This window comes from Tarenaya hassleriana, unplaced genomic scaffold, assembly GCF_000463585.1.
Source record: "Tarenaya hassleriana unplaced genomic scaffold, ASM46358v1 Cleome2, whole genome shotgun sequence".
Taxonomy (NCBI): Eukaryota; Viridiplantae; Streptophyta; class Magnoliopsida; order Brassicales; family Cleomaceae; genus Tarenaya; species Tarenaya hassleriana.
In genome coordinates, this window is record NW_010965372.1 from 3,024,800 (window position 1) to 3,036,896 (window position 12,097).

The 12,097-nt window shown below is 37.6% G+C and overlaps 2 protein-coding genes across 3 annotated transcripts; both read left to right on the forward strand.

Moving 5' to 3' along the window:
* Window positions 1–1,592: 1,592 nt before the first annotated feature.
* On the forward strand, window positions 1,593–4,761 carry LOC104811935. 2 transcript variants are annotated; one of them, XM_010538822.2, is made up of 6 exons: window positions 1,593–2,521; window positions 2,642–2,841; window positions 3,041–3,093; window positions 3,278–3,442; window positions 3,927–4,025; window positions 4,487–4,761. In XM_010538822.2, the coding sequence occupies exons 1-6, from the start codon at window positions 2,511–2,513 to the stop codon at window positions 4,619–4,621; spliced, it is 663 nt and encodes a 220-aa protein (XP_010537124.1). In that variant the 5' UTR covers window positions 1,593–2,510; the 3' UTR covers window positions 4,622–4,761. The 2 variants fall into 2 exon arrangements, with proteins under 2 accessions (XP_010537124.1, XP_010537122.1); XM_010538820.1 differs by lacking the exon at window positions 1,593–2,521 and having other exon boundaries at window positions 2,558–2,841.
* A 418-nt stretch (window positions 4,762–5,179) lies between these two features.
* LOC104811936 lies at window positions 5,180–11,054 on the forward strand. The gene is made up of 18 exons (XM_010538823.1): window positions 5,180–5,456; window positions 5,535–5,687; window positions 5,778–5,937; window positions 6,053–6,362; window positions 6,438–6,575; window positions 6,655–6,841; window positions 6,926–7,056; window positions 7,215–7,430; window positions 7,559–7,725; window positions 8,003–8,081; window positions 8,218–8,670; window positions 8,761–9,125; window positions 9,309–9,410; window positions 9,594–9,809; window positions 9,900–9,968; window positions 10,061–10,288; window positions 10,431–10,505; window positions 10,642–11,054. The coding sequence occupies exons 1-18, from the start codon at window positions 5,354–5,356 to the stop codon at window positions 10,901–10,903; spliced, it is 3,414 nt and encodes a 1,137-aa protein (XP_010537125.1). The 5' UTR covers window positions 5,180–5,353; the 3' UTR covers window positions 10,904–11,054.
* The last annotated feature ends 1,043 nt before the right edge of the window (window positions 11,055–12,097 follow it).

Sequence of the window (12,097 nt, forward strand, 5' to 3'; positions counted from 1 at the left end):
TTAGGAAGGAATTAAATGGCCGAAATCGTTATTAAGTAAAGACAAAACTATTCAATGCAAATCCATGTGGGTAGTGGTCCAAAGTGATAATGTCAAGTGTGGTTAGAAAATTCAAATCCTTATAACGAAACTATATGGTTCATAATAATAATAATAATAATAATAATAATACAATTTAATTGTTATATATATAGTGCCCGAGTCGTGGAAACACATGGTGGAATGGACCGCCAGGCCTCGATAAGCCCAAACCAATATATAATATGCTTTAGGGTTTCCAACAAAAAAAATCTAAATGATTATAACCTCACAACGATGCATATTGGAATTTAATGGACGTTGTAATTCCTTTTTTTTTTAATTACTATTATACAATGGAAAGGATTATCAGTAATTAATGCAGCCGACGAATTTGACGAAGAATCAAATACGAAGCCGTTAATTTTTTTTTATGGTAATGTCTGCATTTTGTTTCAAGTTTTATAAGACCGACTTTAAATAAATCAAAAGTGAATGAGATATGACTATATATTGAATAGAATTCAACAGAAATTAAAATATTTGTTTTTAAATTTTAATGTTTTTTAAATAAAAACCTCTGTACCAATAATGTAATCTAAACTGAAATGAATGATGGACAATATTTTTATGACATATACAAATATCAAAGCCTGAAAATAGTAGAATAAAACCTAAAATATTCGTCGATATCCCCAAGTTATGATTTTTTTTTACATCTAACATGTTTGTCTGTCTGTTTTTTTATATATTTATTACGTATATTTTTAAAATATAATCGGAAGGGAAATGGTAAAAGAGAACATGTTTTTGCCATATTTGGGTCATTTTTTGTATTACTGATTCGATGGAATTAATATCTGTAAATATAATTTTTTACCCAAAAAAATGATAGATAAATATGCGACTGTGATGGAAAAATCATGTGGATTATATAAATTTATCTATTTTTGAAAAAAAAAAGAAAGAGAATAGGTTGCGCATCTTATCGACGATTGATGGATCATGGGCCCATCTAGAGCCCAATTCCTCCACAATCAGTATGACCTTTATCGGAAGAGAAATGGTAAAAGAGAACATGTTTTTGCCATATTTGGGTCATTTTTTGTATTACTGATTCGATGGAATTAATATCTGTAAATATAATTTTTTACCCAAAAAAATGATAGATAAATATGCGACTGTGATGGAAAAATCATGTGGATTATATAAATTTATCTATTTTTGAAAAAAAAAAGAAAGAGAATAGGTTGCGCATCTTATCGACGATTGATGGATCATGGGCCCATCTAGAGCCCAATTCCTCCACAATCAGTATGACCTTTATATATTTTTTTTAATCACTTAATAGTCAATTTAAAATATCCCAAAATTTTGCAATTCATCTTACTTTTATATACACACACACATATGTATATATATAACAAAACAAAATGTACTACAAATTCGAAATCGAATGTTCTGAGATTTCGGCCCATTTAGGCCCATAAAGGTGACATATTTGAATTTTGAGTTAATAACGGATCAATAAATCATATACAGAGAGAGAGAGAGAACAATAACCCGAAAAAAGAAAAGGGATCCATTGAAGATGTCGGAGGAGCTTGAAAGGCAAGGTTTTTAGCAAATGGAATGACAATGAACAAGGGATCAAGAATACAGCCACTGAAATTACACCTCCGTTGGACCCATAATCGTCGCCTGCCGATGAAACATGTCTTCGGCTGCAGGTCCTGCGCAGCATCTTGCAGACCAAACCAGATCCAATACAAGAGTCATTGTGGGAGGGGACGACAAGGAAAACAGAGCAAAGACAGATGACGGATCATCTATGTTCTGTCTAGAAAATGAAAACCACAGAAAGTGGTCCAACAAATCCACAGAGGACGAGATCGAAACCAGATTCCTACCGATCCATTCACTAATGAAACACACCCATATGGTACAAAAAATTTCAAGAATTCGAGAGATCAATACAGAAACGATACACAGCCGACAAAGGGAAATTACAGTTTCGATCAAAACATAAAAAAACCGGCGGTACCAGCACTGCACGAAGTAGGAGGATCCTTCTGTAAATCCTTCAGTTCCTTCAAGTCCAAAATCTACGATCAAACACAAATACATGGATCAATCAACCATTTCTGGTAAGTTTTGTTTATATTCGTCGGAACATTTGTGGGTTTTGGCCCTTTTCTTCGTATGAAGGCGAGAGAGACGACGACTGCGAAGTGCAGGAGAAAATGGTGGTGGCCGGCAACAAGGTCGAAGATTGTAGATATGCCTAACTGCTCTGTTTGGTTGCTAAGAAAATTTTGAGAATCTTTGGTACTTTCCACAAATTTCAACAACTGAGCCGTGATTTCAACTCTAGGCTTTGGACAAAGCCTTGTTTTTTTTTTTAACTGTAGGTTTGAGATATCTTTTTCTACTCAAAAGGACAAGCCTAACCTTGGAAAGAATACCATTATCCAAGAAGCCAAGCACGACTAATGTCCCACGCGTCTGTCTCATGAATCCCCCTTCTTTCCAAGTCTTCTTCTCTTTCAGTCTCTCTCTCTCCGATTCTCTGCAGATTCGTCCTCTCCTTTGTTCGATCGCTTACAATGGATTACGATTTCAGGAACAAATCCGATCCACCGTACGGATCCTTTGGTCATCCGATGTACGGCCCCGCAGCCTCGTCGCCTTCCTCGATGCATGGCCCCGCCGGATACCCGAAGATTGGCCAACAAGGTCACGCCGGTTCCTTGTTCCCTCCGCCGGCGCGAAACTCTCCGTATCACCATCCCCCTTCCTCCTCACCATCATCATCTTCCTCTTGTAAGCCTAAACCTCATCTCGATTTTCTCCCCGTTTTCTCGATCGGGATATGGTGATCGGTTTCTGTTTCTCGAGCGATCTGTGGGATTGATCTCGATTTAGGGTTTAGTTGAAGGCTTTTGATCGTTGTGTTTTCTGTTGAACTTTGAAGCGAATTGAACGACGTGTATCTGATGCGTAGCTCGATGTTTTTTGGCAGCTGGATTGGGGATTAAGGTTACCATAAAACCAGAGTATCGGATTACACCACCGGTGAGATTTACAGTTTGAATGCTGTAGCATTTTTTAGGGTTAGGTATGGAACAGTCATGTTCAATGGCTGCTCTGTCACAGATCAAATTCGAGAAAAGGTTTTAGTTTTCAAGATTGAATTGAATTCGTTAAGGCATTGTTGTGGACGGCGGCAGTGTTGAGGTGTTCTTGTCATTTTTCGCAGCCTCAAATGTTGCCTCGATTGGGAGATGCTCCTTGGAGCATTTTTCAGTATGATTTCGGCCTAGAGAGGAAAGTTCTGGCCGAGGCCGATAAAGAAAGCCAAGACTGGAGCAAATTTGGGACCGAAACTCTGCCCACGAAAGCCCCAGATTCTATATCTTCGTCGGTATGGCCCCTCACCTCATAATTTTCGAGATTTTCTCGGGACTGCATTCTCTTTTTCATGCACTAATATTCTATGCTAGTTGTTGCATTGCATATTCCCTGGTCTGTTTATAAAATGTTGAAGTTTCGTGTGAAGGTTAGTTCTAGGGGTGCAAACGGTTCAGTTGTTTAAAACTAGAACCGAACCCGACCGATTTATATCCGATCCGAACCGATTAGAATCAAATAACTGTTTGGTTATAAATTTTTGAAACCCGAAATAATCGAATCCGAATGAACCGTAGGCCGAATAAACCGTAGGCCAGACTTCAGTCTGCTTTGCAGATTTGTTCATACGAGGTAGAAGAAGTGATAGTTCAGGAAACAGGGAGACTGACCAAATAAAGAACAAGAAGTAAGAATCATTTGTAAATATCATAATATGGTATTACTGTTTATGATTATGAAATTCCAATTTTTTTTTTTTTTTTTGGGGTACAATGCAGCAGCGTCCAGACCCCGTGATGATGAGATACATAGCATCTGGGCTAAACAGAGAAGCTGTCAGCATAGCGGTCGCAAACTATGGAGATAATCCAACCAAGGTGCGTAATCTTCCATTAACGTTATGCAACTTTCATGAACCAAAATGTAAGAACCTCCAAATCAAATAAATATATAGCCAATTTGGTTCATAACCGAATAATTGAATCGAATTAAATCCAATATAAAAAACGAATTATTATAACTTCTCTAAAAGCAAAAAAAAATTGAATTCGAATCCGATAAAATAATTGAAAGAATGAAAATTTCTTTGAAAAATAAATACTTTTATTAATAAAAGGCTGAATAAAATATAAAAAATGGGTATTTTTATTAATTAAAATCGAACTTAAATTTGAAGCGAATTCAATATCAAAACTAAATAGTTATAGTTTTTTTAAACCCGAAATGATCAAACTTGAGTATATTAACGGACCCAAAACTCGAAATGACCATCGTACATGAAAAAGTGTTTGAGATTTTGAATCCAAATAATTTTGTGATTTTCGACAACTCGCAACAGGTGGAGGAATTCGTGAAGGGCTTCACGCTACTGAGGGAGATGGGGTTTCTGACAAGTTCAGTTGCGGAAGCTCTCTTCATGTTCGAAAACGACACTGACAAGGCACTTGCAAACTTGCTCCACGGTTCATCTTGAATCCTCTCTTTTCTTTCTTTTTTTTTTGGTGAAAGCCATATTTAATATTTAACTACTCGACGGAAGCCAACCGTCGCTATATCTATGTGTGTATATATATATATTTGTATTGTGGTTTGATAACTCTGATTTGGTGCGTTTGGTAAAAGGAAGGAGTATAGAGTTTACTTGTACAAAAGAATGATTGCCACAAATCATTAGGTGCGTCTTATGAATTTAGTTTTATAATCTTAAAGAATAAAAAATTATCCTCCATCAAACAAATTTCACATTTCACTTTCCAAAATTTTAAAATGAGTTCTTCTTACTAATAAAACTAAAATTCAAACTAAAATAGAATTAAATTTAATATAAAAATTTATAATTTTTTTTTTAAAAATGGTTATTGTTTTCTTTGAATCAAAATGGGAATAATAGCGCGTTAAGCTTCCAAATCAATCATAAGCCCAATTATAGGGCCATGGTTTCTACATACTCAGTACTGAATCATCCGATTGGGCTTCTGTTTGAGGCCCAGATAAGAACCTTCCATTTGAGAGCGAGAGATGGCGGGAAAATTCGAGGAGCATTTCGCGCCCCAAGAGCCCTAAATCACCAAGAGTTGTCGGATGCGATCTTCGTTGTTTACTCTGCATCGTCGGAGTCTTGGGTCAGATGCGATCTCTGGGTTAGAGAGTTCAATTTCGCTTTTTGTTTGTTCTAAAGCCCTAATTCTCAGAAGAACTGAAGAAGATGGAAATGGAGGGGTTATCGGTCATCTGCGCTGATCTCGGTTTCTTCGAGATTGATGGAAGTGGAAAAAGAATTGGGTACTTGAAGAGCGACTACTGTCTCGGTAACGGGTCTTATTCTTCTCTTTGCATCTTATAGAATTCGATAAATTTTATGAGTTAATTTGCCGTATCTATGGCAGATAATCTGAAGGATTTGCTGAGATTTTTGAGACGCGACGATCCGCAAACGAGGGAGGTTTTCAAGCAGGTCTGTGCGTGGAATACAGTTTCAGAGCATTTGATACCTATCATCGAGCAGTACCCAGACGATCGTAACTTAGTTCTAAACGCAGGTATACTTTTTTTTTTTTTTTTAATTTTCGCTATGGCTTTCCTGTTGTTGCTGTAAAGTTTCTGATGATTTTTGTATTCTTTTTGCTCAGTTAAGGTATTAGTGTTTCTTACGATGCCTATAGAGCCTTCATCAAGTGACATTCCTCGGCAGATAGAGTTTCTATGGGGCTTAAAGTCTGCAATTACTTACAGTAAAATTGTAGCAGTGATTGTGACTTTGCTTGAAAACCCCCTCGAGAACTTAGAATTGTAAGTTTAATAACGGAGTACCATCTTATATACAGTTGAAATTCTCTATCTTTGTCTCTGTGTTCTCTGTTTTTTTAATGCGAATGTCATCTCAAACTCATCCCATACATTCCAGGAATTCGCTCACGGAGGAAGATTGGAAATTGGTACAGCTCGTTCTCACCTTATTCCGGAATTTACTGGCTATCCACGATATTTCCTCGCTTCAAAAGGCCGGAGAATCTGCTTGTCACCTTTTGTCGCTGAGAGATCGGTTTCTTGAACTTCTGTTCAGTGAAAACGTGATGGATGTATTTATAGTGATTACTCAGACTATTGATGGTTCTAGCAGCTTACTAAGACATGATAACCTACTTCTGTTAGAAATTTTTCACTATATTTTTATTGGTCAAGACCCGGAGCTCATAACTGAGGCCCCTGAAAAGGTTGATATCCCAACTCTATCAGTATAATCCCCGTGTTGAACCAGTTTGATATTACGATCAAAATTGTTTTGGCAGGAAGGTGAAGCAAAAAAAACCTCTGCTGACAGTTTAAAGACCTTAATGGAAGAGGAACAGGTTAAAAGCAAGCTTAGGAGACTCCACAATATGAGTCGGCATTCACAATTTAGCGGGACATTCACCCGTGTTGCTGTGGTATTGTTTCTTGCTGTTGGTACTTTCAAGTCTGCCATATAAAGAAGTTCTTAATTTGGATGAGATTTTTTTTTCATAGGATGGTTCTAAAGCTGTATTAAAGGGAATTCCTTCAACTACGGACAGTACTGTCCTAAAGCCTACCCTAGGTCGTGGAGCAGCAGAAAAGATCGTTTGGGAACATGGGCGAATATCTTTGGCAAAGGACAGTATTTTGAAGTTGCTGCATGATTTCATCAATCAGTTTATGACAGGAGGATATAATGGTATGTCATAAAAAGAACCATGACTTTTGCTTATAACTTGGTCTAACTGTGCTAATGCTGATGCCAATACATACATTTGCTTAGTTCTGATGCAGTCGATACTCGACGATATTGAGAAGGAGCATCACTCAATACAAAGTAGCGACATTGTCGTGTTCTTCCAGGTTGCTCAGTTCATTACCTCTTTCCAGTGTTGCAAGTCTTTGGCTTCTAAAGTGAGTAACCTAACTAAACTCATTTTTCTCCATTTCATTTTTCTAGTACAATGCTACACAATTGTTCTTTCATTGTTTTTGCCATGATTGGAGATCGCGTTTATCATAATGCTGAATGTTTACGATATAACTATTTCCCGGGTGTCATTCTTTGACAGCCAGCTACAGGAAAGAAAGAAACTTCTGAACTTTCGGCAAATGAGAATGCTGAAGGAAACTTTTCCAAGAGTGACATTTGTGGACCAATTGCAGCAACAATCAATGAACAAATGTTTTCTCTTGTCATTTCAAAATGGCGCTATGCATTCGAGGGTCTCAAGGAAACAAATGATTTCAAGTTTCTATCTGCTGCAGGCTCTCTCGTCAGAACCATGGTGTGCATATTTTATTTTCATGCTGATTACTTCACTGACATTGTTATTCTGGGGCCTATTTATCTTTGATTAACATCCTCAAATTGATATTCACAGCTTGTGCTTATCACTTGTTTGTTTAAATGCAGCTTTGCATGTTAGATCTGGTGACTAAATTGCTTCCAGATGATTCCAGAGAGGCTTTCACTGTTCGCATTTTGCTTTACAAGTTGTTTTATGATCAAACGGATCAAGGGATGTGCCAGTTCATCTTGAATCTGGTAAAAACTTTTGACAAACACAAGCAACCTAAAAGGTTGGTCTCTACTTCTGCATCTTCCTTTTTTCAAAATCTTGAGGTCAAGCAAATTCTTGTAATAAACAACTAGTAAATTCTTGTGGTGTCATTTATATTTGGTGAGTTATTGGAACCCCCATCCATCATGGTTTGAAGCTGGCATTCTATTTTTTAGGAATATTGAGTATTTTCCTGAGAAGCTCTCTTTTATTTGTACCTCTTTTTTGCATTGTGGTGCATAAGAAATTTTACCTGACTTGCAAAATTAACTTGCTTTTGGGTACTTTCTTGCCAGTGATCTTGCGGATCTGGTTGAAAGCATCCATGTAATAGTAGGCCTCATGGAAAACCTTCAAGGGGGTGGCACACTGAGGGTATGTATTTGCTTAGTTTATAAAACTCTGTTTTGATGGTTCCAGATCATCCTCATCCATTTACACAGTATAAAATACTGTGTTGAGAGTTGTCTATGTAGTGGTGTCCAACCAAATGTCTGTTTCATGCCTCAAGGTTTCCAAAAAATCGAGGAAAGCAAGAAAGAAAAGGACAATGGGCGATAAGAAAGATACCGTGCATGAAGAAAATCATCCAGGTAGTTCAAATGAGGCTAGCATGGAAAATGGTGACCAGATGGCTGTTTTGGCCGTTTCAACGAAAGATGGACCAATAAATGTGTCCACCTTAGAGATTGAAAACAGTGATAAACCATCATCAAATCACGTGGTTGATGATCTTACTTGTGGTACCGATGATTCTTCTGATGACGAAGAGCCAACTGCAAAAGATGAAGTTGATTTTAAGGTTTCCACATTTATTTCTGCATTCGCAAGCAGCAGCATCATTCAAAACCTATGCTGGTTGCTTAAGTTCTACAAGAACAACTCCAAACAGACAAACCATCACATCGTAAGCATGTTGCGGAGGATAACAGAAGATCTGGAGCTCTCCCCTATGTTGTATCAGGTCAATACCCTAAATTTCCATAAACATCCAAATGCTTCACATTGATATGCTGTTCATCTCTAATCTGTTTTATCGTGATTAAATTTGCAGCTTTCACTGCTAATAATATTCTATAAGATCCTGGACGAGCAGAGAGCTTGTCCCTGCAAAGACTACGAAGATATTGTTACCTTCTTGACAGATTTGGTAAGGAAAATGTTGAAAAAAATGAAGACGCAGCCTCTTCTCTTTGTGGAAATCCTCTTCTGGAAGACTCGCAAAGAATGCCATTACATCAATGCCGAATATTTATTGCATGAACTTGGTCATATGAGAAAACAAAAAGGAAATCAAGAAAATGTCTCAGGAAATGCTGAAAACAGTTCGCCGCAAGGCTGGGCTCATCGAAGCATAGCAGATGCGTTAGGTGATGATGAAGCTGATGTTGCTATTTATCATGATCTGGGATTCCAAAAGTAAGTCCAACCCAGGAGATAGTTTTCTCTGATCATTTCATGAAAAGGTAGTTTAGAAATTGAATTGACGAGGGATAAAATCTAGCGCACGACATTCAGTGTGCAAACTCATCTCTGTGGATCATCATTGCTGAAGATAGCCTTTTCCTGTATATTAATGCTTGGTGTTTTCATATGCTGCAGTGAGGAGGATGTGGAGAATGAATCTGCAGGACCATCTCAAAGAAAGAGAAGACTTGTCCTTGATGATGAAACGGAGACAAAAATTAAAGAGTTATATGACAAGTATGATTTGTTTGTTTCTGAAGACTTGTCCTTGATCATAAAGCATTCTTTACAGTATACCCTAATTCTTATTTAGAAACCTGAGCATGTTCAATGATATTAAGCTGCATGATTTGTATTCATAGTCTAATTTTAGTTGGTTTTAACGTTTTTTGTCTGTCCACTTCAATAAATTTGTTTCAGGTTCAAAGATGCTAAGAATTGCAGCCAGCTTATTGCCCAATCCCTGGATCCTGATGGTAGAGTCTCTGCTGCCCAAATAACAAACAAGCTTAAGCAGTTAGGACTGTTAGCAAGGAAAAGGATACGACATAGTAAAAGCTCTCTCGAAGAAACTCAAGCAAAAAATGGAAACGACGATTCAAACCAGGTGGAGGCAACATCATTTGATCAACCTTCGTAAGTACCCATCAGAGGTTTACTGAACTACACTTTTCAAGATTGTTTTTTTGGGTCAGCGGTAACAACTATTTTGCTGCCTTCTAACAGGAACACCAGAAAAAGGGTGAGTTCTTTTAGCAAAGAACAAGAGACCCTGATCAAGGAACTGTACGAAAAGTGAGTGTTACAATAGCCGTTTCTTCTGTATGGACTCCTTATATGCATCGGTTTGATCAAACTCCATGCTTTTACTGATTGACTATGTGCAGGTTCAAGGACCAAAGACGATGCTGCTATCTTATTGCCAATGCTTTGGGTTCTGAAAATACATCTACCACTGCCCAAATTTCACGTAAACTGAAGCAACTCGGCCTACGTCTTCCTCGCCAGAAGAAGGCTAAAGGTGACATGGTGCTGAGGGATGAAGACCACGATGACAATTCTTCGGAGAGGACAGATGGATCTGACAATGAAACATTACAAGCACTCAGGAACAGGTAACTTAAAAAATCCTTTTTCTTTGTGCAAATAATTCTGTAATTTCGGTTCCTCGGCTATCACAAAAGATAAATGAAAAGCTCACAAGATTGATCAGTTTACTTGATCAAAGGGAATGAATGCTTGAGTTGTCTTCTGTAGGATGAACAGAAGAAGTCAGAAGAGTGGGAAGCTTGCAGGATCGGATGAGATTTCACGGGAAGATGGCACGGAAATGTAAGATGTTCCATCCGTTTCGTCTTTGCGAGTTTTGGACAAAGATAAACAAAACACGACAGTACCACTTAGCACTCACTTAGAATCAGTATTCATATCTAAGTCTGATATGCGTTCGGTCCTTCTCTTTAACCAGGGAACGTGCCAGAGACACCGAAGAAGAAATCAACCACGATCCATGGGAAAACAAAGGAAATCAAAAGGATGCTCCCAGTTCTTCATCTCCAGAAGATCTAAATCATCGGGTGGATGGTGATGGTGATGGTGGTGGTGGTGATGATGATGATGATGAGTTTGCAGATTATGATGGTGACATAGCGCCTAATGTGTCCCTAACGCAAAGTCCGCTCAGCAGAAGAAAACTGAAAATGGTTGTGGACGACGACGATGATGACTGACTGAGATAGATAAAAACAGGCACCTGAATCTATGGGTTTCCAGAACAGTTCCTCTGTTAACCAGTTGGAGTTCCAAACCTTTGGTTTGGTTACTCCAACAACCTCGGAAGATGTTTCTGATTGGTTGGTTGAGAAATACTACAAAACACTAGGATTTATATATATATATATATATATATATATATATATAAATTATAGTGTGTCTAAGAGCTTCAGAGTTACAGTTTCAGCATCTTATCTCAAAGGACCAACAAACATTCCCTTTGAGAATATCCTTCATCAACGCACTTGGAAATATTTAGCATTAAATACACTTTCAAGTAGAGTACACACCAAATATCAAGGAAAAAAAAAAGATAATATGGCAGATTATAATTATTATAAGATATGGTCCTGAGTAGGCTCGTAGTCACTTTCTATTTTTCTGCTTTTGTCCCCATAACTTTCGACATCTTTCGTCTTTCACCCCGACATTTCCCGGGACCAATGTCTCCCCCCCTCCCCTCTTTTGTCCTCTGTTGCGTTGTCTCTCCCTTACGTTTTCTCTTTTCTACTTCCTCTTCTTCTCTTTCCTTTTGAGTTTTTGACGAAACAAACAACTGCTTCTTGCCTCGCAGCAATTAATATATTTTGTTGTTTTTCACCCAAGATTCCATATTTTCATCACCACTCAGATTACTCGTGGTCGTGAGCTTCTCGATATTCCGTTTCCCATATACGATTTTTTTTATATATAAAAAAGGTCAATACGATATTTCTGTGTTCATACAGACTTTCAGAAGCAAACCAAGAACGCGACACGTTTGTAACAGCTACAAATGTGTACGTATACACGATGAACCGAGACATATTGCTTCCGTCCAATTTAATTTTATCATCATGTGGATAATTTTACCTTATCCAACACAATGCCCACATCATCATTTCAATTCTCGGTTCAATATATGATATACCCTTTGCTATTTCAAGAAGAATTGTTTCTTTTACGACGTGATTATCCTATAAACACAATCTTTTTGGATATATATACACAAATGTCCACTAATATATATATATATATATATATATATATATATTGAAGTTTAAGGAACCAAGAGAAAAACGAGAGCGTTTTAGAGCAATTTTCCTTGAATTCCAAGGAACCGAAATGAAAAATCTGTCTAATTACACAGTTCAAATACACCACCAGCAAAT